This window comes from Rhea americana, unplaced genomic scaffold (genome assembly GCF_003343005.1).
Source record: "Rhea americana isolate MKP2758 unplaced genomic scaffold, rheAme1 scaffold_42, whole genome shotgun sequence".
Classification (NCBI taxonomy): domain Eukaryota; kingdom Metazoa; phylum Chordata; class Aves; order Rheiformes; family Rheidae; genus Rhea; species Rhea americana.
This window is the reverse complement of record NW_028186557.1, coordinates 1,242,928-1,266,240: the sequence shown is the minus strand read 5'-3', so window position 1 is coordinate 1,266,240 and position 23,313 is coordinate 1,242,928. Positions and strand designations below refer to the sequence as shown.

At 39.9% G+C, this 23,313-nt stretch overlaps 1 protein-coding gene across 2 annotated transcripts in view; it reads left to right on the top strand.

Annotated features, from left to right (window-relative positions):
* MTHFD1 (methylenetetrahydrofolate dehydrogenase, cyclohydrolase and formyltetrahydrofolate synthetase 1) overlaps positions 1-22,578 on the top strand; it is a 45,198-nt gene extending 22,620 nt beyond the window's left edge. For both annotated transcript variants that reach the window (XM_085315027.1, XM_085315028.1), the window contains exons 14-28: positions 1,828-1,935; positions 2,033-2,107; positions 3,799-3,901; positions 6,875-6,951; positions 7,893-8,033; positions 9,990-10,058; positions 10,631-10,742; positions 10,908-11,047; positions 11,410-11,451; positions 12,477-12,577; positions 13,508-13,685; positions 15,863-15,970; positions 17,193-17,345; positions 21,289-21,397; positions 21,581-22,578. In XM_085315027.1, the coding sequence (XP_085171153.1) occupies positions 1,828-1,935; positions 2,033-2,107; positions 3,799-3,901; positions 6,875-6,951; positions 7,893-8,033; positions 9,990-10,058; positions 10,631-10,742; positions 10,908-11,047; positions 11,410-11,451; positions 12,477-12,577; positions 13,508-13,685; positions 15,863-15,970; positions 17,193-17,345; positions 21,289-21,378 (1,497 nt within the window). In that variant the 3' untranslated portion in view covers positions 21,379-21,397; positions 21,581-22,578. The remainder of the gene's footprint in view (positions 1-1,827; positions 1,936-2,032; positions 2,108-3,798; positions 3,902-6,874; positions 6,952-7,892; positions 8,034-9,989; positions 10,059-10,630; positions 10,743-10,907; positions 11,048-11,409; positions 11,452-12,476; positions 12,578-13,507; positions 13,686-15,862; positions 15,971-17,192; positions 17,346-21,288; positions 21,398-21,580) is intronic.
* The last annotated feature ends 735 nt before the right edge of the window (positions 22,579-23,313 follow it).

Sequence of the window (23,313 nt, the reverse complement as noted above, 5' to 3'; positions counted from 1 at the left end):
TTTTTTTTTTTTTTTTACTTTTTTTTTTACTGCTGAATGGCTGCATACCCTTGAGCAAAGTACATCCTGTGCTTCCTTTTCTCAGCACTGAAATGAAAATGGTAATGACTTACTATGTTTTGGAAGCATATTAAGTAGTTCTGTCAGCAGCGGTGGTCACTTACTTTTTCTGTGAGTTACTTCAGTGTACTTATATTTTAGATTATTAATATGTGATGGGAAAAAGGGAAGCTGAGAATCAATAATGCCAGGACTTCAGYTTGCAGGTGACTAGCACTTTTGCATATTTTTAATGTGATAAGTRAAATCCTGTGTCTGGGGGCAGGGAGCTGAAAGGCACATGAGCTAGCACGTGCTCTCTTGCTTCCCCCAACTCTCATGTAACTGCTTGTAGAATTTTTCTCTTGTGCACTGACTGATGCAGCCCAATTCTAGGAGGAAAAGCAGTAATGATCAAAGGGCTGTTTGTTCTGATTGATGTGGCAAGTCCATAAAAGATAAAAATATTAAGGAGATGGCAAATTTAGTCAGGTGGCAAAAGATCTGTGAATGCTAGATGTGACTGAGGGAAAAATAACCTCCTCCTATTTGTGACTGTGTTAGTAAGACAAGTCAAAGTACTTGACTTTGTGCAGCAGTGGGAAAGAGCTGACTCTTGGAAGGAGGCTATCTGAAAGGATTTTCTTTAAGCATGACCCACATGGTAGAAATATGCCCGGTGTAGGCTTATGGRAGTGTTCTAATCAATGCATGCCTTATAAAATGCAAATGTCTGGAGTCGCTGGTCAAGTAATGACCTTGATAAATCATTGGATATTTCTGTATGCAGCTTTCATCCCAGGAAATACTTAGCTAGTGAGAAACTTTAAAGTGAGCACTGCAGAACCTAGATGATCGTAATTGTTTCTTGTTGCATGTATAAGAATGGGCAATAATTAGATTTGCCAATTAGGACTGATAATTAGCATGTGACAGTTCAATTCTGTTTTTAACTATCTAGCTTTAAGACCATAGTAGCAAGACTCTGACAAAGTGTGTGGTATCTTAATGTCTGTTGTCATATGGCATTTTCTAATGTCATTTTCCTTCTTTGCTACACTGCTCCAGAGGAAAGATGATTTTAGCCAYACCCTTCTCTCCCCTGCCATAATTTTTGTTTGCCAAGTCAGCTATATGTTCTAAGTCTCCTGTCAGCATAGCGACAGTGCAGCAAGGTAACTCATGGAGACAAGCTCGCTCAAACTCTCTTTGAATCAGATAGAACCAAGAAACCTACTTGCAGTGTCACTGTGTAGWATGTAGTTCTGCCTAAGATACTGTGCAGGTGTTTGAGTGGTTAGTTTATGCAGAGCTCTATGCAATCACAGCTCTACTGCTGTCACTACCCAAGGCTGCTRGTTTGAATTTAGCTTGGGTATCTTCGTGGGAGCAGCAGCCGCTTCAGCTAGTGTAGGTGTCAAACCTGTTGTGCGAATAGTATGAGTGGGTCAGAAGGAAGGTAAAGGAGGTGTCATGCAGGTGTCTCATTACAGATGTGTCTTCTCAGGTATCAAGGAGACTGGCAGAACTGTTTTTGTGCGAAAATCTTCTTATGTGGAGGCATTGTTCTGGAAGTTTGTGATATGACATAAATGTGGGGGAGGCGTTTTTCTGTTTTAGAGAAATTCTTTCCTCTCTTCCACATACTACACTGAGCAATTTCTCCCCTTCTACCCTCACCCAATTTAACATTACTATTAATATTTCTCTTTCCATMTGGCTATGATGAATTGAAATAAATGAAAATTGCAGCAGGATGAGATAACTGATGTGTTTTATATCCTGCAGTTTAACCTTCACCTCACTGGTGATATCCATGCTATCACTGCGGCAAACAACCTGGTTGCTGCTGCTGTCGATGCACGTATATTCCATGAGCTAACTCAGACTGACCAGGTATGATCCTTTCTTATGATGTGCTTGAGCCCAGCCCACTTCAGTCAAGATATTTTGGGTATGCCAGCCTCACTAACTGTGTGTTTCATTCTGTAAGGTGCTCTATAACCGATTGGTGCCTCCTGTCAGTGGCATTAGRAAGTTCTCAGACATTCAGATTCGAAGACTGCAGGTAAGTTCACTGGTCTCAAGTTGGTTCCTGGTTCTGTTCCACTTATTCTTCCGCTGCAGAAGCAGGTTGCAGAAACCACTGTACTGACTTGTAGGTTAATCTGCTGGCATTTGTTGTTCRCATAAAATGTGCAAAAGTATGGTAGCCCTTCTTCTAGCATGGGTAACAATGAGACACAGCCCCAAGGGGGAAGAATCATTGATCTGACTCCATTTGTCATAAGCTGTATGAGTAACATAGTGGGAAGAGGTAGAGAGATCAATGCMCTTTGTTAATTGTGTCAATTTGGTGTCTTTAATGCAGCATAAGACAGGACCAGAAACAGTCTTTGTCCCTTATACTCAGTTACAAATGAAGATAAGTATTTCCTATGTATGTGACAGCTGTTGAGATAATGCAGCACAAAAGAGGCAAATTTAGAGTACAGCAGAAAGAAGGTAGATATTTTTATTCTCTTATTTAAATTGAACAAACATGGAAAATGGGACGCTCCCCCTCCCACCACCACCAGTTCCCAGTTAAATGAGCAGCCTTGTCAATGAGYGGCAGTCTCTGAGTGGACTGCAGCTCTTCTCACCCTTAGAAATCAATGTGAATCTGCGTGTGTCCTTGGCTTCTGCAAAAATGAGGATTAACAGAGAAATAGTTTTGCATTGGCTTCAAACCTTTTGTCTAGGGCCTTTTCAAGTTGTGTACTTTACCTGTTGGTAGAGTATTCCAAGCTGAATCAGTTGCCCATTTGGAGATCAGGAGCAACAGTCTAAGAACAATACTTAGGAAGCTAAAGCTGTAATTTACTAGTTGRCTGTAATGTCTCAACCATAAGAGAATGTGTGGTTTGCTTTCTCTGCTGAGCAAGGAAATTATATCATCTTGCTTGATGTTACTGATGGACTGCTGAGGGAACTCTACCTTAACTACTGTTCTGGTTAGTGAATGTTGAGATGTGAAAGGTATGCTCCACAATGCTAGAAGAGGAAGAAAAGAGACTTTCTCTGTTGTTCCGGAGAAAATGAGGAGTTTGCTTTCTAATAAAAGTAAATAAATAAATGAGCTTGCTCATTCATAAATCAGCTCAATTGTTTGCCCCRTTCCTATGCTTGCACTTGTGTCAGGCTTCTTGAGATAATTTTTCTCTCAATTAAGCAACTTGGCAAACTGCCCATCCTCTTAGTATGTTCAAGATCAGCTTTCTGGGATGCTGACAGCCTTGTGACTRAATTTTTTAATTCCTCCTTTGTGCTGCTTAACCAGCATGCTGAAAGCAGTGTCTTCCAGTATGTATGGCTGTGTGCAATGACCCTAGGCAAGCTAATGAGAACTGGATGTAAGCATGTGAGGCTAATGATTAGAGCAAGGCATGTAAGAAACTGCAGAGCTTTCTCTCTTACTCTTTCTGTAAATGCTTTACACAAAGCTTGGTAACAGCCTGCCCTAATGAGCTCTGTTGTCTGCATTGCCCTTTACTAGCTGGCCAGCAGCAAACTCTGCTTCCAGGTACACACTGATATGGATYCTCCTATGTTGTGTGGGGCCTAGGAGAAGGGGCAGCAAAAAGGCATCCTCTCCTTATTTCTGAAAATGGAGAGGCTGCTGCCAAAGGCTAATTGCTTTAATGAAAGTTCATTTCTGTAAGTCTTTTCATTCTAATTCTTCTGTTCTGGTTTGTTTTTGTTCTTTTTTTTACCTAGAAATTGGGCATTAACAAGACTGATCCTGCAGCTTTGACAACAGAAGAGATAAATGCATTTGTGAGACTGGATATTGACCCGGCCACCATAACGTGGCAAAGAGGTACAAGAGCCATTAAGTGAAGGAATTAYTAGGTAACAAAATGTGTGTGAAACAAGAGGTTTGTAAATGCACCAGGAACTGTTTTTCTTGGAAAAATGGGAGAGAGGGACAGGCTGACCTCTATTTTGGAGTGTTTTGTGGGGTAGGCTGTAGCTGGAATTTCATTACTAAAGGGTCTGACACAGATGCCTGCATCTTAATCTTTGTGAATTCAGACTTCCATTTAGCTGGAGCAGACTTCACTARTTGGTGCAGGTTTTTGTTTCTGGTTTTGTCAGTCACTCTAGAGTTCAGAGATTGGTAACTGTAGTCAACAACCTTTTTACCTGACTATTTGAAAAAAGGCTGTGAGCACTGAGAGGGCATTGCTCTAGCATTAAACTTGAGATGCTCTGCTGGGGGCTGACAGCAAGTAAAGGCCAGATTGTAAAAGTTTTTAAAGATACCTGAAGGTATAGGTAGGTGCTCAGTGGAAGAGCCATGCACACACAAGTGTATTGGGCTTATATTCCACAATTTTGGAAATAAACAGATATTAAACATCATTTTAATCAAATGCTTGTACCATCTTTACTAGTACTAACCTATGTCTTTAGATACCTTTGAAATTTTTGAAAAAGATTATTTTATTTTTATTTTTTTTGCTTCAGATTCATCCCACCTACCAGAGGTGCATTATTTCTTTYAGCTTCCTCTGAGGTCAGTAATGAGCGATAGGTTTTAAGAGTCCAAATTACCACTCAAGCATGAGCTTTACTGTTGAAAGCAGTAGTAGCTGATAATCTTTACACTTTGGGTAGTGTTAGTGATGGGCTGCTTGTCCCCGTTACATGTGTGTAAAGCATATGAGAGGACAGTGGTATCGCACTGTGCTGCTAGGATATATTATTAGATTGCAAGGATGTTACGTGCAGCAGCAGTGAGTCCACCGCCTCCTGTGAAGTCTAATTGGCAACAAATGCTGATCTCCTATCTCTCTACCCCCCCCATCATCAGTCAGCTACATCCTGAACTGTTGAAGATGACTGTCTATCGTGGAACAGTAGCAGAAACTTCTCTCTTGTCATTATTTTTTTCCTAAGTTTTGTTTATTTTAATTTTGAGTTTTTTCTTTAAAGTTCTGTTATGTTCTGTTTTCTTTGCAGTCTTAAATTGGAAGCTTTATATGTTTTTCACTAATTACACTTTTTCTAAACCTGTTACAATATTTAACGCTAGGGTCATCAGATGCAGTTAAGTAAGTGTAAAAGTACTAAGAAACAATTGGTTCTCCTTTTTGTGTGAGAATAAACTCTACTAATACTAAGCACTTGTATACCTTCTAGGGTCTGTACCAGTCTAGTTGGTTTTTAGCTAGAAATTATTTTGAAACATATATGCCCTGCGATGTCTGTTATAGTACAAAATCTGCATGTGGATTCCATGTTACTTTGTGTTTGTAGTAGAATTTCTCAGGTATTTTATGAAGGCTTTTCTATCACGGATTTTCCCAGTTTTATATAATGCTTCCTGTTAAACAAGTTACTATGTTAGCACCTGGTGAAAGTCCCTGGGTTTCCTGTGAAGTTGTCTGTCACCCCTCCAGCCTGACCTTTTTTTTTCCTGGCTGTAGTAATGTCACCTTCCCCCTGTTACTCATTACATCTTTGCAGACTGGCCAGCTGTTGCCCAGTGGAATAGATAATGACTGATTTCTGCCTACTATTTCCTTCYTGAGGACTAAGTGCAGCCCATCTTGCCTTTCCCCAGCTGTTTGGAAAACTTGCAGGCATTTAGTAACTGTTGAAACATCTACCATTTTGTCTAACTGCAGTTAAACTTGGAAGGCAAATTCAAAAAGGAAGGGGAAGGGTAGCTAAATGGGCAGGTGGTGTGATTGCRTAAGTCTCATTTTTAGCCAGTTTGATGGAGAGGTGAGTCTAGTACCTCACTGGCTGTCCTGCTTGCAAGAGCAGCATAGAGATAAGTACAGAATTGATAAACTGATGACTCAGGATATTTTTCAGCCAACACCACTGTCTAACATCCTCAGTATCTGAAGCTCATTACAGCTCAAGCACCTTGACAGCACCACGCTCCTCTTCCCAAATTCGTATCTTCAGTCCAAACACTTAGCTGAAACTTGAATACCCTGGGATATGTTGTTAGGCTGGACATTACAAAATACAGAGCACATCAGAAATCTGAGGCTTGCTGAGATGTGCAGTTGCTTTCTTAATGAGCTAAAAGTAAGATTATTCTCTCCTGGTGAAGCAGCCTGGCGGAATTAGTTTTTTCACTAGCAAAAGAAATTACAAATATAGACAGATCTTTCTCTTTTAGACCCCAAGAGTCTTGCTTTCTCTCCTTTTTACGAAAGTGCTGTGTGAAATATATTCTCCAAAACCTGTTTCTTAGTCTCCAATGTGAGTAATTTAGTCTGTCTCATGGGAAATTTCTGTAAAATACTTAGGATATTTCAAGCAGGTAGGAAGAAACATCAAATTTAAGCCAATATTGGATAGCTTTTTTCCAAGATGATTTAAGTTGACAGGGCTGAGTAGAACTGTTCCCACTAGAAGAATAGAATCTGTCCATTTTATCATTTAACTTTTAAAATGATAATTTCATTTCCTTTTGGCTGCAGTAATTTTCTGATCTCACATTGACTAATGAAGATGAAAAGGTAATTGGAAAAATACCATCAGCTCTGCTTTTGGGGAGACTTGTGCCTTATGGTTAATGCAGAGGCTGGGAGGTTGATTCCCTCTGGATTCAGTGCAGCGTCTGCAAGATGCAACTAAGGGCATGTTAACATCCTTACAGTTACGAATTGGGGGAAGAATGACGCTGAGTAATGCTTGCTGTTGTTGAGGACAGGATGGTATCTTAGACTGAATCTTCATACCTGCTCTAGTTGGTGTTTGTAATGGGGAAAAATATAACATATGACTTGAAAYGTGACTTCTCATGTTCCTATCTGCATCCCTGCAGTGCTGGATACAAATGACAGGTTCCTTAGGAGAATCACTATTGGACAATCTCCCACAGAAAAAGGATTTTCACGAACGGTAATTGTTCCCATCTCTTGCATTATTCCATCTTTTAAAAAGCACAGAAAAACTTGATCCTAAGGCAAGATTCCCTAACTCCAGGTATCTTCTTGTTCTACCAGTAACTTGTTAAAGAGAAAGCAGAACAGTCCCTAACAGCAGGCAGGTGAATTCACTGTCAGTGCTACTATGTTCAGTTTTATCTTTCATTCCCCTCTTTCCCTGTTCTGAATGTTGGCTTCCTGAACTGGGATGTGGCACAGTAACAGTGATACACAAATATACCTCAGAAATACAATGTGTGGCAATTGGCAACCTTAGCCACTGCAGACCCTTGGGGTGGGATGCATCTGGCCAAAACTAGACACTGCATCTGAGCTTGTTGTTTAGATTTATTGTATAATCAATAGAGAAAAATAGGTGATCTGTGATGTGATTCTTCTCATCCTTAAGTAGCTGTCAAATTAATAGTTCAAATGGATTGTGCTCAAAAAGCCTCTTTATTGACTAGAAAAGGTCCCTAGAGTGCCTAGCTTAGATGGAGGTGTCTTTGTTATGTCAGATGAATTCTACCGTTCATTTACTAAAGAATCTGCTAGTTTTTGATGTTGTATATTATACTGTTTAGTGGTGGTCAAATGGGTTAGTAAGATCAGTCTTCAAAATTATAGTTTGTTGATGTTAAACACTTTTCCATGAATCACTAATTTATGTGCTATCACATAATAGCAATGGAATAAGTAGTTTTTATTTCATGCTGCAGAAAAAAATCTAGCTTAAAGCTGCATATTTGAAGTGAAGTATCTTCTGAGAGTAGTACTTTAGATTGCTTTTATGTGTGTATGCATGTATTTTTTAAGATTATGATAATTGGCCTTTTTCGAAGGATTTAATGAAGGTAAAGATTTCTGCTAGGGAATTGCGATGAGTTCTTTTCAGTCTTTTTTCATCTCTTGCAGGCTCAGTTTGACATCACGGTGACCAGTGAAATCATGGCAGTCTTAGCACTCGCTGATGGGTTGAATGATATGAGAACACGACTGGGAAGAATGGTGGTAGCTTCCAGCAAGAGAGGAGAACCAGTTACAGCAGATGACCTTGTAAGGGAGTCATTCAGTCCTTACATGCCAAACACCTGCTATGGCATTTGAAAGACTTGGGTTGGAAAGTGTAAAGAGATGGTTACATACAGAAAAGACTTCAATATATCAAAGACTAAAGGTGAAATTTTAGTTGTTAGATTTAGTGAAGATTTATGACTTTATGCAGAGCATTTTGGGCATGGCAAGGGGCTCTGTGGTGTGCTATATGTCAGGTTGAAGCTAGCACCATAGGAATTAATGGGGAAATTCATGGTGGCATCTAAATAACAAGAATAAATATGAATAGGAAGAATTCAAAATGAATCCTGCTGGCCATTCTATTTCTCAGAYTCAGTGGAGAGAGGAAAACACTGAGCAGAAGCAAAGCCTGTGCAGGGTTAATTACAGATGATGAAATATCTTCTGTTGGGAGACAATGTTATAAAAGCTGAACTCTTTGTGAATAAGTGCAAGGTTTTCATAAGGCAGTCTTGGGTGGAGGAATTGTGGAGGGCATGAAATGGAGACACAAATCCCTTATTTCCACTGTGCGAAATGCTAAATGTAGTGGAACTGGTGATGTCTGTTACTGGTACGTAGAACAGGGCCAGGGCACAAGCTGCAGCACTGTCTTGCAGTTGTCTGTACAATAATCGTTAACCCAGTTCCTGGCACATTTGTAGAGTCTGTCAGCTACCACTCTGCAATACAGTGCTTCAGCCTATGCCCCAGGCACTTCCTGCAATAAATGCTTTGGAGACAGCAACCCTATTTGGAGGAAGGAAGGGTGACTGGTGTATGTGAGAGTGTGTGTGTGTGTGTTTGAGAACTGTACCCTGCCACTTTGCCTTGAGACAGAGAACAGGTTCAGGATTGTTTCACTGATTAATAGAGCAACAGTATTGGTGCTTTCTGTTGTCCTGTATAGTAGTAGATTTTTCGGTTTGGCAAGTTAGCATGATGCAGTGTTAATGAAGTTTCTCTTGTATTCTTTGAATGTGCTTGTCCAGTGGGACAGAAGAATCTATAGGGTGGTTATCCTGATCAGTGTTCCAAATTGGCAGAATGATATGTCCAAGGCCAGGTCCTTCTATGATACACCAATGTCATGGTTGTGTCACCAGGAGCTGAAAAAAACTGAGAAGAAAGGTGGAAGCAAAAACTGAATGCAGGCTTTTTAGAGATGGGGAGGTATTGAAGTGCAGCTGAGTGACACAGACTTGAAATGTCATCATGGAAATGAATCTGGCTCTGTGGTTTTCATTATTCTTGAGATGACTAAAGTTTAAAGCTTTTCCATTAAATGTCAACAAAGCTTTCTTTTGGAAAGATTGAAACTAATGAAACAAAGCAGTGAATTTCTTAAAAAAGAAAAAAATCTTTCACATAGAGTGCTACAATCCAGTTGAAATTAAAAGGAAAGGAAATAATGGTTCAAGACTTTCATAACTGCTCTGAACATTTAGCTTAGCATGCATTATAGCAATTCTAGTTACATTTGGAAGCGCTGGGAAGCAGCCAGTTAAGTTTCCAATGGACTGTCAGTTGCAAGGATGACTGAACCACTGTTTTTCCTTCCTAGGGTGAGTGTGGATGAAGGCACAAGCTTTTGCTTTGCAGGAGGCAGCAGAGTATAGAGCTACACCTAAGAGGAAACAGACTCCAGTATTTGCCTTTCATGATGCCAGCTTTTCCTTTCTCACGGGCACAAAGATTCACTTCAAAAGATTTCTGCACARGAGACTTGGGCAGGATGTAGCAGCTGGTTATGCACATTTACCCATATTTGGAGCCGAGATGCTGAAATGGTTGTGGTGGTAGTGGTCTAGAATAAAGGCTATCTGAAGCTTTTCTATCAGCTGATTCTGTTCCTGAAAGCTCACCTGAACAAAAGCAGAGCTTTGGCACTGCATAGGAACTGTCTGGAGGCCCTCACCAAATCTGGGAACTGACTGCTCTTCTTTTTCCCTTTAGGGAGTGACTGGTGCTCTGGCTGTCTTGATGAAAGATGCTGTTAAGCCAAACCTCATGCAGACACTAGAGGTGAGCACAGATGGGCTTTTCAGGTATTTGCTATGTGTGCGTGCTTAAAGCCAAGAAGCAACCAGTCTAGTTCACTCTTCACAAATCAGCATGGGCTTGCTCTTAAGARTTGGAGGACATGTTTATTGTGGTTTCCTACCTGAAGTTCAGGGCTGGAAGGGAAAGCTAGCTTCTTTGCAGGTGTGCTGTTGGTTTGTGGGATGGTTCCTGAAGAATCCTACTGTGTCTCCATTCTGCTGTCTTCAGTACCAGGAAGTGTTTTGAGAGTCTGCTTGGTGCGAGTGCAGGAGAAGGATGGAAAGTTGCTGGGATGTAGCCATCCTTTTCTTAAAAGGATTAATATCTCTCCTCCTGTAGATCCTGTTTGCCCTATAGTCATTAATACTGATAACGGATGTTTGGCTGGAAGACTTTAAGATCTGTCTGTCTTCACTTTCAGACACTGTTGTGCTTAGCTTCTGAAATGCTGCAGACTTACTTAATTTTACTCTCTGATTTTCTCTCTCTCTCTCTCWCTCTCWCTCTCTCTCCCTCTCTTCCCGTGCCTGCCACCCTCTCTCTCCTTTTTCCAGGGAACACCAGTGTTTGTTCATGCCGGACCTTTTGCCAATATTGCACATGGGAATTCTTCAGTGCTGGCAGACAAAATTGCACTGAAGCTTGTGGGCAAAGATGGTTTTGTTGGTAAGTGTATGCTTTTTGCAGGGAGGGAGTTGCTTTTTTTTGTTGTTATTCTTGACTGTCTTTTGTTTTCATCTTGGAAGAAGCTCCTGATTTATATAATCAGAACACTGACCTTGCCCAGCACCCTCTCACAAGTTTCCTTCCCTCCGTTTCCCACTTCTCTAGTTACAGAAGCAGGATTTGGGGCAGACGTTGGCATGGAGAAATTCTTCAACATTAAGTGCCGTTACTCTGGTCTCCGGCCTCATGTGGTGGTGTTGGTGGCCACTGTCCGAGCTCTGAAAATGCATGGAGGAGGGCCTACAGTAAGTASTAGGCAAGGTATTTTTAGGCCTATGAGGTGCTATGTTTTTTCCAATCCTGCTACTTAAAGCCTTATGGCTTGTGGGCTTGTAATGTCCTGAGATTTGCTGTTGTAAAAGGAATCCATCTGTCTCTATTGGCTGCAAGTGCTTCATGTAGTATGGTACACTTGTTTTACTGTTGTAATGAAGTGTTTGCATGCAGGGGCACTTGTGCGTTGGCCCTGCGTTGGCCCTAAGTAATGTCTTATATCTTGATTCAGTTTAAGAACAACCCAGAGCAAATTGCTGTTATGAATAAAAATCTTCTGGGGTTCTCTCACTCTCTCTGTCTCCATCTTTCTCCCTCTTCCTCTCTTTTCCAGGTCACTGCTGGRGTACCTTTACCAAAGGAGTACACAGAAGAGGTAACGTTCTTTAGCTATTTGTATGATAGCTGACCAATGAACTGCAGTTAYTTCAAGATACTATCATGCAATACCTGCCTGAATAGCTAGTGTGTAACCTCTCTTTAGCTGCTGAGGATATGCTTCCTCATACAGGCTGTAGTCTTCCCTCCCTCCACATCCTTTTTTAATTTTTTTAACGATGGTCCTTTGGCTTTGGTCTTTCTTTCAAGCATTTATTCTACTTGACCTAGCCACTATTCAGAGCATTTTGTTTCATCTGAGCTCACACAATTGTCTGTGTGCTCGGTTTTTCATTGTGGTATCTGTTCTGTGTCCCCTGACTCTCTCAGTATAAAGTAATTGCTTGGTTGAAATATTGTCTCAGAAATACTCAGTGCCTGTCTAATTACTCTCACCAGCAGCAGACTTTTTTTCCCTTTCTTTGCAAGCAGAAGAAAGGGAATTAAAGTTTCAGCTTCTAACCTTGTTCTTTGAATGGTTGTGTACACTTGGATAATTGGTATTGCTCTCTTTATATGGTTGCAGCTTTTTCTGTATGAACTAAGCTTTGCATAGGGAGGGATAAAATGTCCAGACTTCCATGATAATCTCTGCTGCAAAATGTAAATATGTATAAACCTAAAGATGTTGCCAAAAAGCAAATTTCACTGCTAGTGATGTTTAATACATAGAGGAGTGTGTCATGGAGGAAAATGAGGCTTTAGTATGGGGAATAAGTCTTAACTTAGGCAGTTAAGAATAACGATAATGGTAAAAAGTGATTCCTTCTACCTTGACTGGGGAGCTGAAAGCAGCAGTCATTAGATACAGTCAATCCTCTTCCTGTCTGCCATTCAACAAGGTGATGATGCTGCACTGGTAGGCTGTTCAGAAAGCAACATTGTGAAAAATTACCTTTTTTTTTTTTTTATTATTATTCCCATTGTGGCACTTCTGTCATTAGTTGTGGACATAATGGTTTTGGAGCAAAAGTTTCACTGCCCCTCCTAAGGTGCACCTTCTGTTGACTGTCGTCTTTACAGAATCTTCAGCTCTTGGCAAAGGGTTGTAGTAACCTAAGCAAGCAAATCCAAAATGCCCGGCTGTTTGGTGTCCCAGTAGTAGTGGCTGTGAATGCTTTCAAGTAAGTGAGCTGAGATGTAGAGAGAATAAAGTATGTTACATTGTAATTTAAACTTTCTTTTTTTTTTTCAATACTGTTGATGTATTGTCTGCAGCAAGCAGCATTTTGCATTGCTCAAAGAATGTATAGGAGAGCTCTGCTTGGTTATATCAAATGCATTCCTTAGTTTAATTTAAGCAAGGATTTTAAGATCAGTGATATTAAGCTGCCATCACTCATGCCCTGACTAGCAAAATTACTGTGGACAAAAGGTGCCTGTGGTGATCTGGAATCTGAGTGCTTAAACGACGACGAGGTGCCTGTTCTGTAGACCACACAGCATTCAGTGATCTGCTGTGTGGAATAATTACTCTGTTAAGAAGCATTAAGAGCTTTTCATATTGTACCACAAAGGAAATAAATTCTGTTGTTGTCTCTTTTTAATACAAACAGAAGAGCTTTGAACTGGTATGTTAAAACTGATACCAATTGCAGTGGAGTAGGCAACTAAGGACTCTTTATACTAATGTGTATTGGCTGATTTAGAGCAATTCTGCTTTTTAGCTTGTGGTATGCGTGTGATATAGCACATCCTAGCATCTCTAAATCAGCAGCACTAATTGCCGTTGGGGTTTACTTATGAAAACAGGAGTTGCATTGCAGATAAGGGACAGAAATGTCAGAAATTGTAGAATGCTGCTCTTTTGGTCTGTCATGGGTTTCTACATGGAGTTCCAGAGCTAGACCTGTTGCTGCTTACTCCTGTGTGAAGTAGCTTCCTTCACTGAGGTGGTAAAGACTTGTAATGGATAATCCCTAAATGTAGAAATAGCTTCCTGATGACTCGATTGTCATTTGTCTTGTTTGACAAGAGAGATGAATGGTTAAAGCAAGTAGCTAATTTACTGTGTTTRTATTCTGGTACAAATATACAAATTGTTCTCTTTACAGAACAGATACAAAGGCTGAGCTGGCCCTTGTAGTACAACTGGCAAAGGAAGCAGGAGCATTCGATGCTGTGGAGTGCACTCACTGGGCAGAGGGAGGTAAAGGAGCAGTTGCACTGGCCCAAGCTGTTCAGAGAGCATCACAGGCTCCCAGCAACTTCAAGTTTCTCTATAACGTGGAGGTAAGAACTTGCMCTGTCACAGAGGGTCGTACTTTGTCCTTCATTTCACTCTTAGCTTAAGAAAGCATTTTAGTTTGCTCTCAAGTGCAATCAGTCATCATGATGTGGAATAGAAGTACTCTGCATTTAGGTGAGGACTAGTTAGTTTCACAGGCTTAAGTTGCTGTATAGGTGGCCTGAAACTCTGCTGTGAGGAACTGAGAAGAAAATTGCTTTTAGAATCTACAACTTATTCTACCAGCCTCAAAGACCTAGTCTGTCAGTTTGTGGTTTTTTTGACTACCAAGTGAAATATTGTTTACTCTTGGCTCTGAAAGATGTTACTATGACTATGCTAGAGGTAATGAACTGGTTTCTACTGGAGCAGCCACATTTCAGGGCAAGGAAGTTTACTTCTTGAACTGAGACATGCCTTCCTGTCAGAGAATGGACTGGAACAAACCTTGCTGAACTTGCTGCCTCAGCAGAGAGCTCAAGGGTGTGCTTTATGCTCAGGATGAGTATCCATACTCCAAAGCAGAATGTGTCCATTTTTTAACCTTTTCTTTTTCCTTTGCAAATAAGGCTTACAGAGACACACCACAGGTGAAGTAAAAGAGAGTGTGTCTATTTCTTTTGAGTTTGCCYTTGGAGAGATTTGATAGAGGACTTGGAGGTAGTGAAGTATCTGACAGTTCAATGGAAATAATGCCTGGAGCCCAGTAAGGGAACAAGTTGCAATATGAGCTTAACCTTTTAAACAGCAGGAAGAAAGATCACGTTGATGCCTCAGTAGAAGGACAGTCTTCAGTACCAGCTTGTAATTTGTAGGCTGTAGAAGGTCCACATGAGAGAGAACTTAGCTTTGGGAGAAGTTTTGCTTTGGAGAGCAGTTGTCTGAGGTGTCTTATGCCTTTGTAAGGTCTCTCTTGCACATTCAAGCTGCAGCTGGCTGTTGGGTCACTGTCKTCTTCAAGTCAAAAACCTGGGCATGAGGCATGCCTGGGCATGAGGCAAATGCAGATTGATGTTCATGGAATTACCCTGTCTGGTAAGCTGGTAAGCGAGCTGGAATTGACTGTGTTTTGTTCTTCTGTGCTACAAAATAATCATGGAGGACTTTGGGAAGGATGAGAGTTGTTTGTTCCCAATAGTGGTACGTTGAAGATAACACAGGAAATTGAAAACATATATGCAGAGTATCTGTAAGACTATTTTATAGGAATGTTATTCTTCTGTCATTTGCATTTTCAAAGGCTTTTTTTCTTTTAACCTTGAGGAGTCTGCTTTGCTCTTAATCTCAAACTCTTCACACTCACAAACTTTTGAAGGCTTGCATGGCAACCTCGAGATCTAGAAAGTCATCAACCTGTGATTTCAAGGAGCATGTTTTCTGTGTCTAGCTCACTTTGACTTTTCTCACTTAACAAGACCAACCTTGTCAGAAATTGCTGAGTGCCAAACCATGAAAATCTAGGGGCRACAGAAAGCGCCTTTAGTCAAGTACCTCAGATTTTTTTTCCCCTTTTTCTTGGAGGGGGGAAAAGGGAAAGGGGAAAGCAGGTTAAGCCTGATTTTCGTCTTCAGGGAAGTTGTTATCAGAGATTTGCATTAAAAGTTGTGGATCACTTCACTGAGGTCAAACATAGGCAAGAGGTGAGATTCATGCAAATGAAGAGTCTCTCCAGACACCTTTTTGCTTGCTGTCAGACACCCAGACTATTGCTTGAATCATTCTTCAATAGCAAGCATCTATTCAAGAATGTAATGAAGTGCAAAGTCATATCATTATGTCTATTTTAKTTCCTTAACAAATACTTTCTAACCTGTCTTATTTGTGCTTAATTTTTTTTAACCATGTGTGTATTTCATCAGAAACTGCTTTTGACTTGAGAGAAAATTAACATATCCCTTCTAGGGAGATAACTAACATGTAAGAGCAGCTTATTAGAACTATTGATGTGTATCTTTTTATTATAGTAAACTAGTTTTGTTTGTCATCTTATCCAGAGAATCGGCTGCAACAGGATAAAACAAAACCTGTTTTGAAAATTCTCAAACTATTATATATTTCTGTTTTATAACAAACAGGAATAGCTCTTAAAGCTGCAGATAGACATTGCATTGCACAACATTTATGAAGTGCCATTAAGCTACTGTGATGTTATGGCTTTCTATCTCTCTTCTTTTCTCCCTAGCTCCCCATTATAGATAAGATCAGACTTATTGCACAGCAGATCTATGGGGCAAGTGATGTTGAGCTGTTTCCAGAAGCACAGGAGAAAGTCACCTTGTACACTAAGCAGGTGAGTGTTCCAAGCCATCTAATATGCAGCGATGMTTTCATTAAAATGTTCATATCTAACATTGGTGTGCAGACTGTGTATAAAGAGGATATCATCTGAGTGATGATACTGTCCAGGGCCTACTAGATGCTCTYCTGACAGAGGAGGAAGAGGTAGTGGTACAAGTGGTGAGAAACTGATGCTGGCTTTTAGTGGAGAAGATGATAACGTCTGGCCCACTGTAATACCTCTCTAATAGCRTATGGAGAGAAAAGGCATGAGGATTTAGTGATATTTCTCTACTGTGCTTTCCCATCTTGCAGCGGTTTGAGAATTAGGGGACTACAAGTGGCTAAATAGTCTCTGATTTTGTTGTTGTTGTTGTTCTGTTGTGTTCCCTAATCTTTTTTGAACCCATGTGAATTTTTGGCAGTCACAGATATGCTAGGGAAAGAGCCCCACAGGGCTTCCTGTGAAGAAATAGCCACTCTTATCCTTTTACTTTTATCCTATATACTTTTATACTATCTGACATCTGGTTGTTAATTACAATACTTTCTGGTTCTTGCATTGCATTTTCTCTTTCTCTGGCATGATATTTTTGTGAATTTGCCCCCATTTCAGATGGTCTCTGCGTTAATGAAGATGTGTAAAGGACTTTGAAGAGAARGGCAGTGTGAGAACCAGTGCTTGTTTGTTTACAGTGTACTTGAATAATTTTTGCTTTTGGAGTCTATTTTATACTGGCATATGTAGTTTCTCCCTTTCGTATATCTTGGATATTTCTTTACTGTTCTGTAGGGCTTTCATACCATAGCTATGTAATTGTAACTTCCTCACAACTTGCAATTAGTTTGATCATACATTTCCAGTTAACTGACCTCAGCTGAACAAGAACTTCAGTTCTGAGCTATTTAAATTAACATTTTGGGGAGAGAGTAGAAAGTAAGCTAGATATCAAGAATGTATCTAACACTTCCATATTATTAATCTCTTCCTCAACTGATTCTGCTGGGGGCCATRGTCCTCCTTTGTTTAATACTTAGAAGGTGGGAGAAGGAATAGGGATCCCAAAATGATCAACAGATCTTGACAGGCTGTGGATGAAGCAACTACCAAGGAGTAAAATGGCCTAATAATCCAGAGAGTGGCAGAAGGGAGCAGTTATGTTTATGTATAAGAAAGGTTAACATTGTTTCTTTCTTTCCATCTCTTTTTCTGTCCGTGTCATTGCCTCCCTCAGGGATTTGGAAACTTGCCAATCTGCATGGCTAAAACTCACTTGTCATTGTCTCATGACCCTGAACAAAAAGGAGCACCTACAGGTTTTATTCTGCCAATYCGAGACATTCGAGCCAGTGTTGGTGCCGGATTCCTGTATCCGCTGGTAGGAATGGTAAGTAGCTGAGTGAAACACTAAACTGTGGGGTAAAGAAAAAATTTTCAAGTGAAGTCCAGTAAGCATTTACAACAGATATCTTAAAGGAGGAGAGTCCATGCCATTTGTAGTGTTTTAATAGTATCAGGGTATTAAGCCCTTAATAGGGTTTTTTCAGGGGGAAGAGAGATGCTGAAATAGACCAGCTGACCCTTTGAATATATGAGCAGCCCTCCATGCAATCCCCAGGTCCRTATCTTTCTTCCTGGCTTTTGAGGAAAAGATGAGTCCTATAGCTAATGGATTGAAATCTGTGGCCTGCCTGAGTGCATTTGTGACTTTGCATTCCTGATTAAAACACTTCATAGTTTTGCAGCTGAAGGCTGTATGCACCAACAGATTAAACAACACAACTCCCTCAAAGACTACAAAGCAAATGACTTCTGATGAGTCACCTCCAAAATGAAGCTGACCAGTACTATTAATCATTTCTCAGCCTTCCCTTCCTGTTGGTACCCCTGGTTTTGCTGACCATCTGTTTGCTGCTCAGTCTGCATCGATTACAGTAGTTCATTTCACTGTGCCCTTGAGTTTAGTTTCTGTTCTTTGAAATGATCGGCATAATGTCAGCCTAGAGAAGAGGGAGTAACTACAGTGGAAATGAAATCCAGGAATAGCTTTGATATGAGTGAGAGAGCAGAAAAAAAAGGAGTTACCTGCAAAATGCACTAACATTCAGGCTTGTGTCCAAAGAAAGAATGTCAAGATGAAAGGAATCACTGGAAATCTAGTCTGGACAAATGTTGCTAAGTGACTTGTTAAATTATTTCAGGGGATGGAGCGTTTGGAGCAAGCATCTCTATCACTTTCTTTAATTAAAATTATTTTATTTTAAGGATCTACACCTTTTCCTGAAGTCTTCATGGCAACACACTTGCTTTTTTGGCACTATCTTTCAAAAGCACTGAGGAAGCAAGGGTCAGAGATTGAAATTTGCTGATTTAAGGGTTGGGTCCCTTCCTCCTTCAAATGCTAATTCTCCTAGAGCTAAACGGTAGATATCTGTTTCTTTTAATCTGCCCCCCACCCAAAAAAAAAAAGTAGAAACACTGTTTCCAGATTACCCTACTTAAGTAAAATAGCCACTTCCTGATGAAAGCCTAGCTCTTCCATCTTTATAAAGATCCCTGTATGTTTTGAGATGAAATGAAAGATAATGTGCGTGTTGTTATTTACATTTTTGTAAGCCAAGATTTAATCCAAGCAATGATCTTTTTAGCTATTTATAAGCACTGGAGAAGAAMGGGATGCACAGCATTAATGAGCTACACAAGAGAAAGATGTTTTCAGATATCTAAGCTAATAATTGGCTCTTTCTCGGGTATCTTTGTTCTCTGTGAAGATGGACTCTTTCCTTCCTGCTCCTTCCCAGTTTTCTAATGCTTTCTTGGACATTCAGTTAATCATGATGTTACTTCTGTCAGATTTAACAGCAAGTCTTTCGATTAGGAACATGAAATTCACTCCTTATCCTGCCTACAAAGCTGTAGAAGGGATGTCCTTGTGAAAAGCAACCCAGAGCCATTCTGATTTCAGACCACAATTTTTAACCCATTTAAGCAGAAGTTATGTTAGCCTCCAAGTAAATTTTTAGTAGCAGCCATTGAACTGTGAACTGAGAATGCAGCAAGCAAAGCCACTGCCTAGAGCTGTATGAGAAATTTGAGTTCAAATTAATTGCCCATACTTATTTATTCATGTTGTCTGAAGTATATCACAAAGGTATGTCACACTTCAAACTTTTTGAGCTTCTGAGTTTGGGAATTTTTCCTGTCTAACTCAAAGTTTAAGCTGTTACACTTTAATGAAATGTTTTTATAATTTAAAGAAAACAATTTCAAAGATTACCTACATTTCACTTTAAGCATGAAGAATAATGAAAGTGAAATAAATCACACAACTCAAATTGTTCGGGTTTCCTTCACCTTCTTTGGTGCTGCTAGTAGACTAAAAAAATCATTTCTTCAGATAACTGTTTTTTTGAGTTCCTAAATGACTTGTTTTCAGAAGTTCCACAAGTGAAACAAATAATACATTCTTGGTTAATTTTAGTTTTATTTGAAATCCTGCAAGGGGATTGATCACATTCATGTGGTCTAGTTTTTGTAATATAAGTAAATAGTGAGACTTTCCCTGCCTTCTTTTTCAGTGCATGTGGTTTTGAAGGGAAGGGGAATGGTGGAGGAAAAATCCATTTCTTTAGCTCTGGGAAAAATAGGATGCATTAAGCATTGTAGACACTTGTACAGAAAATTTCTAGCCTAATACGAGATTATTATTTCCTGTATAAAATTTCAGAAATAAAATATTCTGCCTCTGTTTCTAGAGTAGCTACTGTGGGCTGCCCTGTGATTAGGAAAGGAGGAAAACTGGCCTTTCCTTTCAAAATAGAAAGTGCAAGAAATAATAAGTTAGGCCCATATTTAGCAATATGGCACCTCCTGCTGTACTGAATGTCACTGTCTCAACTCTTGCCTTGGCTCTCTGAATCTGTAGGTGGAGATCTGCAATGCAAAGCTGTGCATTTCTTCAGTGATGCATAAATAAATAGGAGGTTCCTTGCTCTGCAATAGTAGTGGTGAGAACAGGGAAATCCTTCTAGGCTACTTTGGATCTCTTATCGCCTTAGCTCTTAAAATATATCAAAAATACAGCACAAAGCAAGTGACTTTGACCTCCACGTAACATGTGCATTGAGTCATGCAGTGGTATGCTGCATGGGGGATCTGGTGTTACCACTTTTAAGTGACTTAGGAAAATGAGAGGTGATTCCAAAATCTCCTGGAATAATTTTGAGAACTGCAGAAAATGCCTAACCTAAGCTTTTCCTCTCTGTTGCTTAGCTTATTATCAAAATGAAGATTTGGAGGTAATTTGATTAGTGTCCAAAACGCTTGCCCAGAGAGAAAATACCAGGTTGCTCAAAAGCTCTTTAATGTAATGGAAAAGGGCATAACAATTACTGATTGTAGAAGCTGAGGCCAGATAATGCAGATGGAAAATGAGACCTTGGTTTTTTATTTGTGGAGTGAATGATGACTGCTGCAAAATACCAAGCATGATCATAAGTTGCCCACCTCTGTAGAGCATCAGTGTCAGCCTACGCATGCTGCTGGGCTGAATGCTGAATTACGGAAGGAGAAATGATCTGCATCAGTAAATCGTACCAAATGTAGTCCCTACTGGCCTTGCATTTTGTGACTCTGATAATGAGCACTCAACAGTGGGACAACTTCAGCGGACTGGCCAGAGGTGTAGTGCAGGCAGCTGTTCTGCAAGCTTCACTTCTGCCACTGCACAACCATTCTGACTTAAAAGTCTCATAAATGTTGCAAAGGTTATGCGATTCCAGTCAGAACAGACTTGTCCATCTGTATTTAAGCCTAATTCCATTAAAAAAAATACTAAAACCGTCCTCCCCTCAACGATAATAGTTTCAATTTATTTAACAGCTCTAGTTCTAAGATCTTAAAGAATTTTAATCAACTGGGATTTTTTAGCTAGCGGGAGTTTTATTCAAAAATTCATCTTGGTTTTAATCACCAGGAAACTGCCGAAATCAGTCATTGTGTCCGCACGGCAACTTCCATAAACATTCATCTAACAGCTGTTGAAGTCAGCAGGTTGTTTAAGTTCTTCGCCAAATCACTGTCAGTCGCTGGCAGAGGTAGATGCCAAACTCATCATTTAAAAAAAAAAAAAAAAAAAAACTCACAGTTCTGTCTACTGAGCCAGCAGTTCAGGAGTTCCTGGTTCTTGCAGTATGCTTCAAAATGGTATACGACCAGCTGTTTGCGTACGAGAAGCTGCATCAGCGGTTGCAGTCATAATCTCTTAAGTATTAGATCTTCCACGCAAAGCTATGCTGCTGCCATTTTAACAATTTATCTCTTGCTTCCAGATGAGCACTATGCCAGGACTTCCGACAAGACCCTGTTTCTTTGATATAGACTTGGACCCAGTGTCAGGAGAAGTAAATGGGCTCTTTTGAAAAGAATTACTAGCAAAAGGTAGGTGCCTTATTTAGTTTAGAAGATTTTCAACTGTTTGGGCTTTATTTCTAATCTTGAGGTAGTGGAGTTATACTAATCTCGTATTATGCCATATGTTTCCACATGGCATTTGATGATAATTCAGCCTGAAAGTTGCCTGCAGTACTATATAATAGTAATTAAATTTATTTTTCTTTTTAGCACCCAGAAGAACACCTGATGAGTCATGTAAATGGAACTATGCCCTGATATATATATATATATATATATATTATATATATATATTTTTTAATCAAAACAAGATATGACTGAGAAACATAATGCAAGAAGTGACTGGGAGGAGGAGTGCTAAAGAATCAAACACTTCTTTAATCCATAATAATTTTTAAACTACCATATTACAAGCTAGTTGATGAAACTAAGTCTAAAGTATACATCCTGCACAAGCATTCTGCTTCATAATTGTAGCTGAAAAACTTGTTTTTAATAATGTCCTTTGATTCAGTAAGATGATTTTAATAACAAAAAAATCCTAAAGCTGGAGCTATTTGGAACAGCCTTGAGGCTTAACTGCCTTAATTTGTTGGGTTTTTGTGGCATAGATATACATTATTTTTGGAAGTCTTTACACTGTATATGCCTACTTGCCATACTGAATTTTATGTTCTTTTCTTGCACAATGGGAGAACTGTGTGCTGTGAGACTGCAGCAGTTTCAGTTAAAAGTGGGGAACAAGGAAGAATCCCTTTGCGTCTCACATCTCTCCATAAGTTTTCACCCCTGGCTTCTGCTGTGAATTATTCCTGCAGACACCTGAGCCATATCAAATTTCCCTTTTAGCAAGCCCAGCTGTGACTGYCATCTTATATTATTAATGGAAATTGAACCTCTGGATATCAGATCTTTAGAGGCTGGGTCTCTGGCCTGCATCTGTGGCTGTGAAATGATGCTGAGAAAGAGAAGCTTGTACAAAGTGCGTCTTTTGAACTGTTTTTTTTTCCTATTCAACAATAAGTACTGTTACACTATTCACAAGCCTTGTTTCCAACATACCTTTTTGGTGAACATAGACAGCAAGAGTAGTGATAAAGTCACTTGTAATAGATGCTGTCATAGCAGGCCAAAAGTCATTTTATAACATAAACATATAATTGCTGCCAAATTTGTAACTAATACAAATAAATTGGTAAAACCTTCAAGTGCTTTCTGAGTTTTAATATATGCACTGAGATTAATGAAGTAGAAGTTACTTCTGTGATGAAGTGTCTACAGCAGCAATTGCAGTATTGGCAAGTAGAAGTGGTTATTGCAGTAACAGGTTGTCTGCAGTGCATCACTGTATGTTTACTATAGTTTCCCTTCCTGGATGGCACGTGTTACCTACAGGAAATAAACCACCTGAATTATTCAGTGGGTCTGAAATGCTCGCAGCTGACTGCAAAAGACCTGCATTAGGRCACTAGTTCTGTTAATTTTGGTGACTGCCCTGCTGGCGGCCAAACATTTTTTGGCTTCTGCTTTCCACAGTGACTTGCAAGGCCCATCTGCTTGCATCAAAACTGAATCTAAAAACATTGTTTTTGGTGAGAACTGGGAGAAGCGTGGTGTAGATGTGCACCAATGTAAGGGTGTGTCTGTAGTACGCAGATACTATTTATAGCAAGTTATTCAAGAGGGGAGAATAACTGTATAAAATTACCTGGTTGTCACAGAAGCAAAGATGGAATAACYTAAATTGTTGTAAGAGCACTTCAGATACATTCACAGCCTCCTAAAATTTTCTTTTTGATGATATTAAGCTGAGGGGTTAGTGGCAGTCAGGTTTTCCAGAGTGCACACAGGTCCCTTGCATGGGGTCAGAAGGAGTTTTCCCCAGTTACTGCATCAGACCACATGCTCTGATGGAAGTGCCTCTTCACCTGGGCTACCTTGGC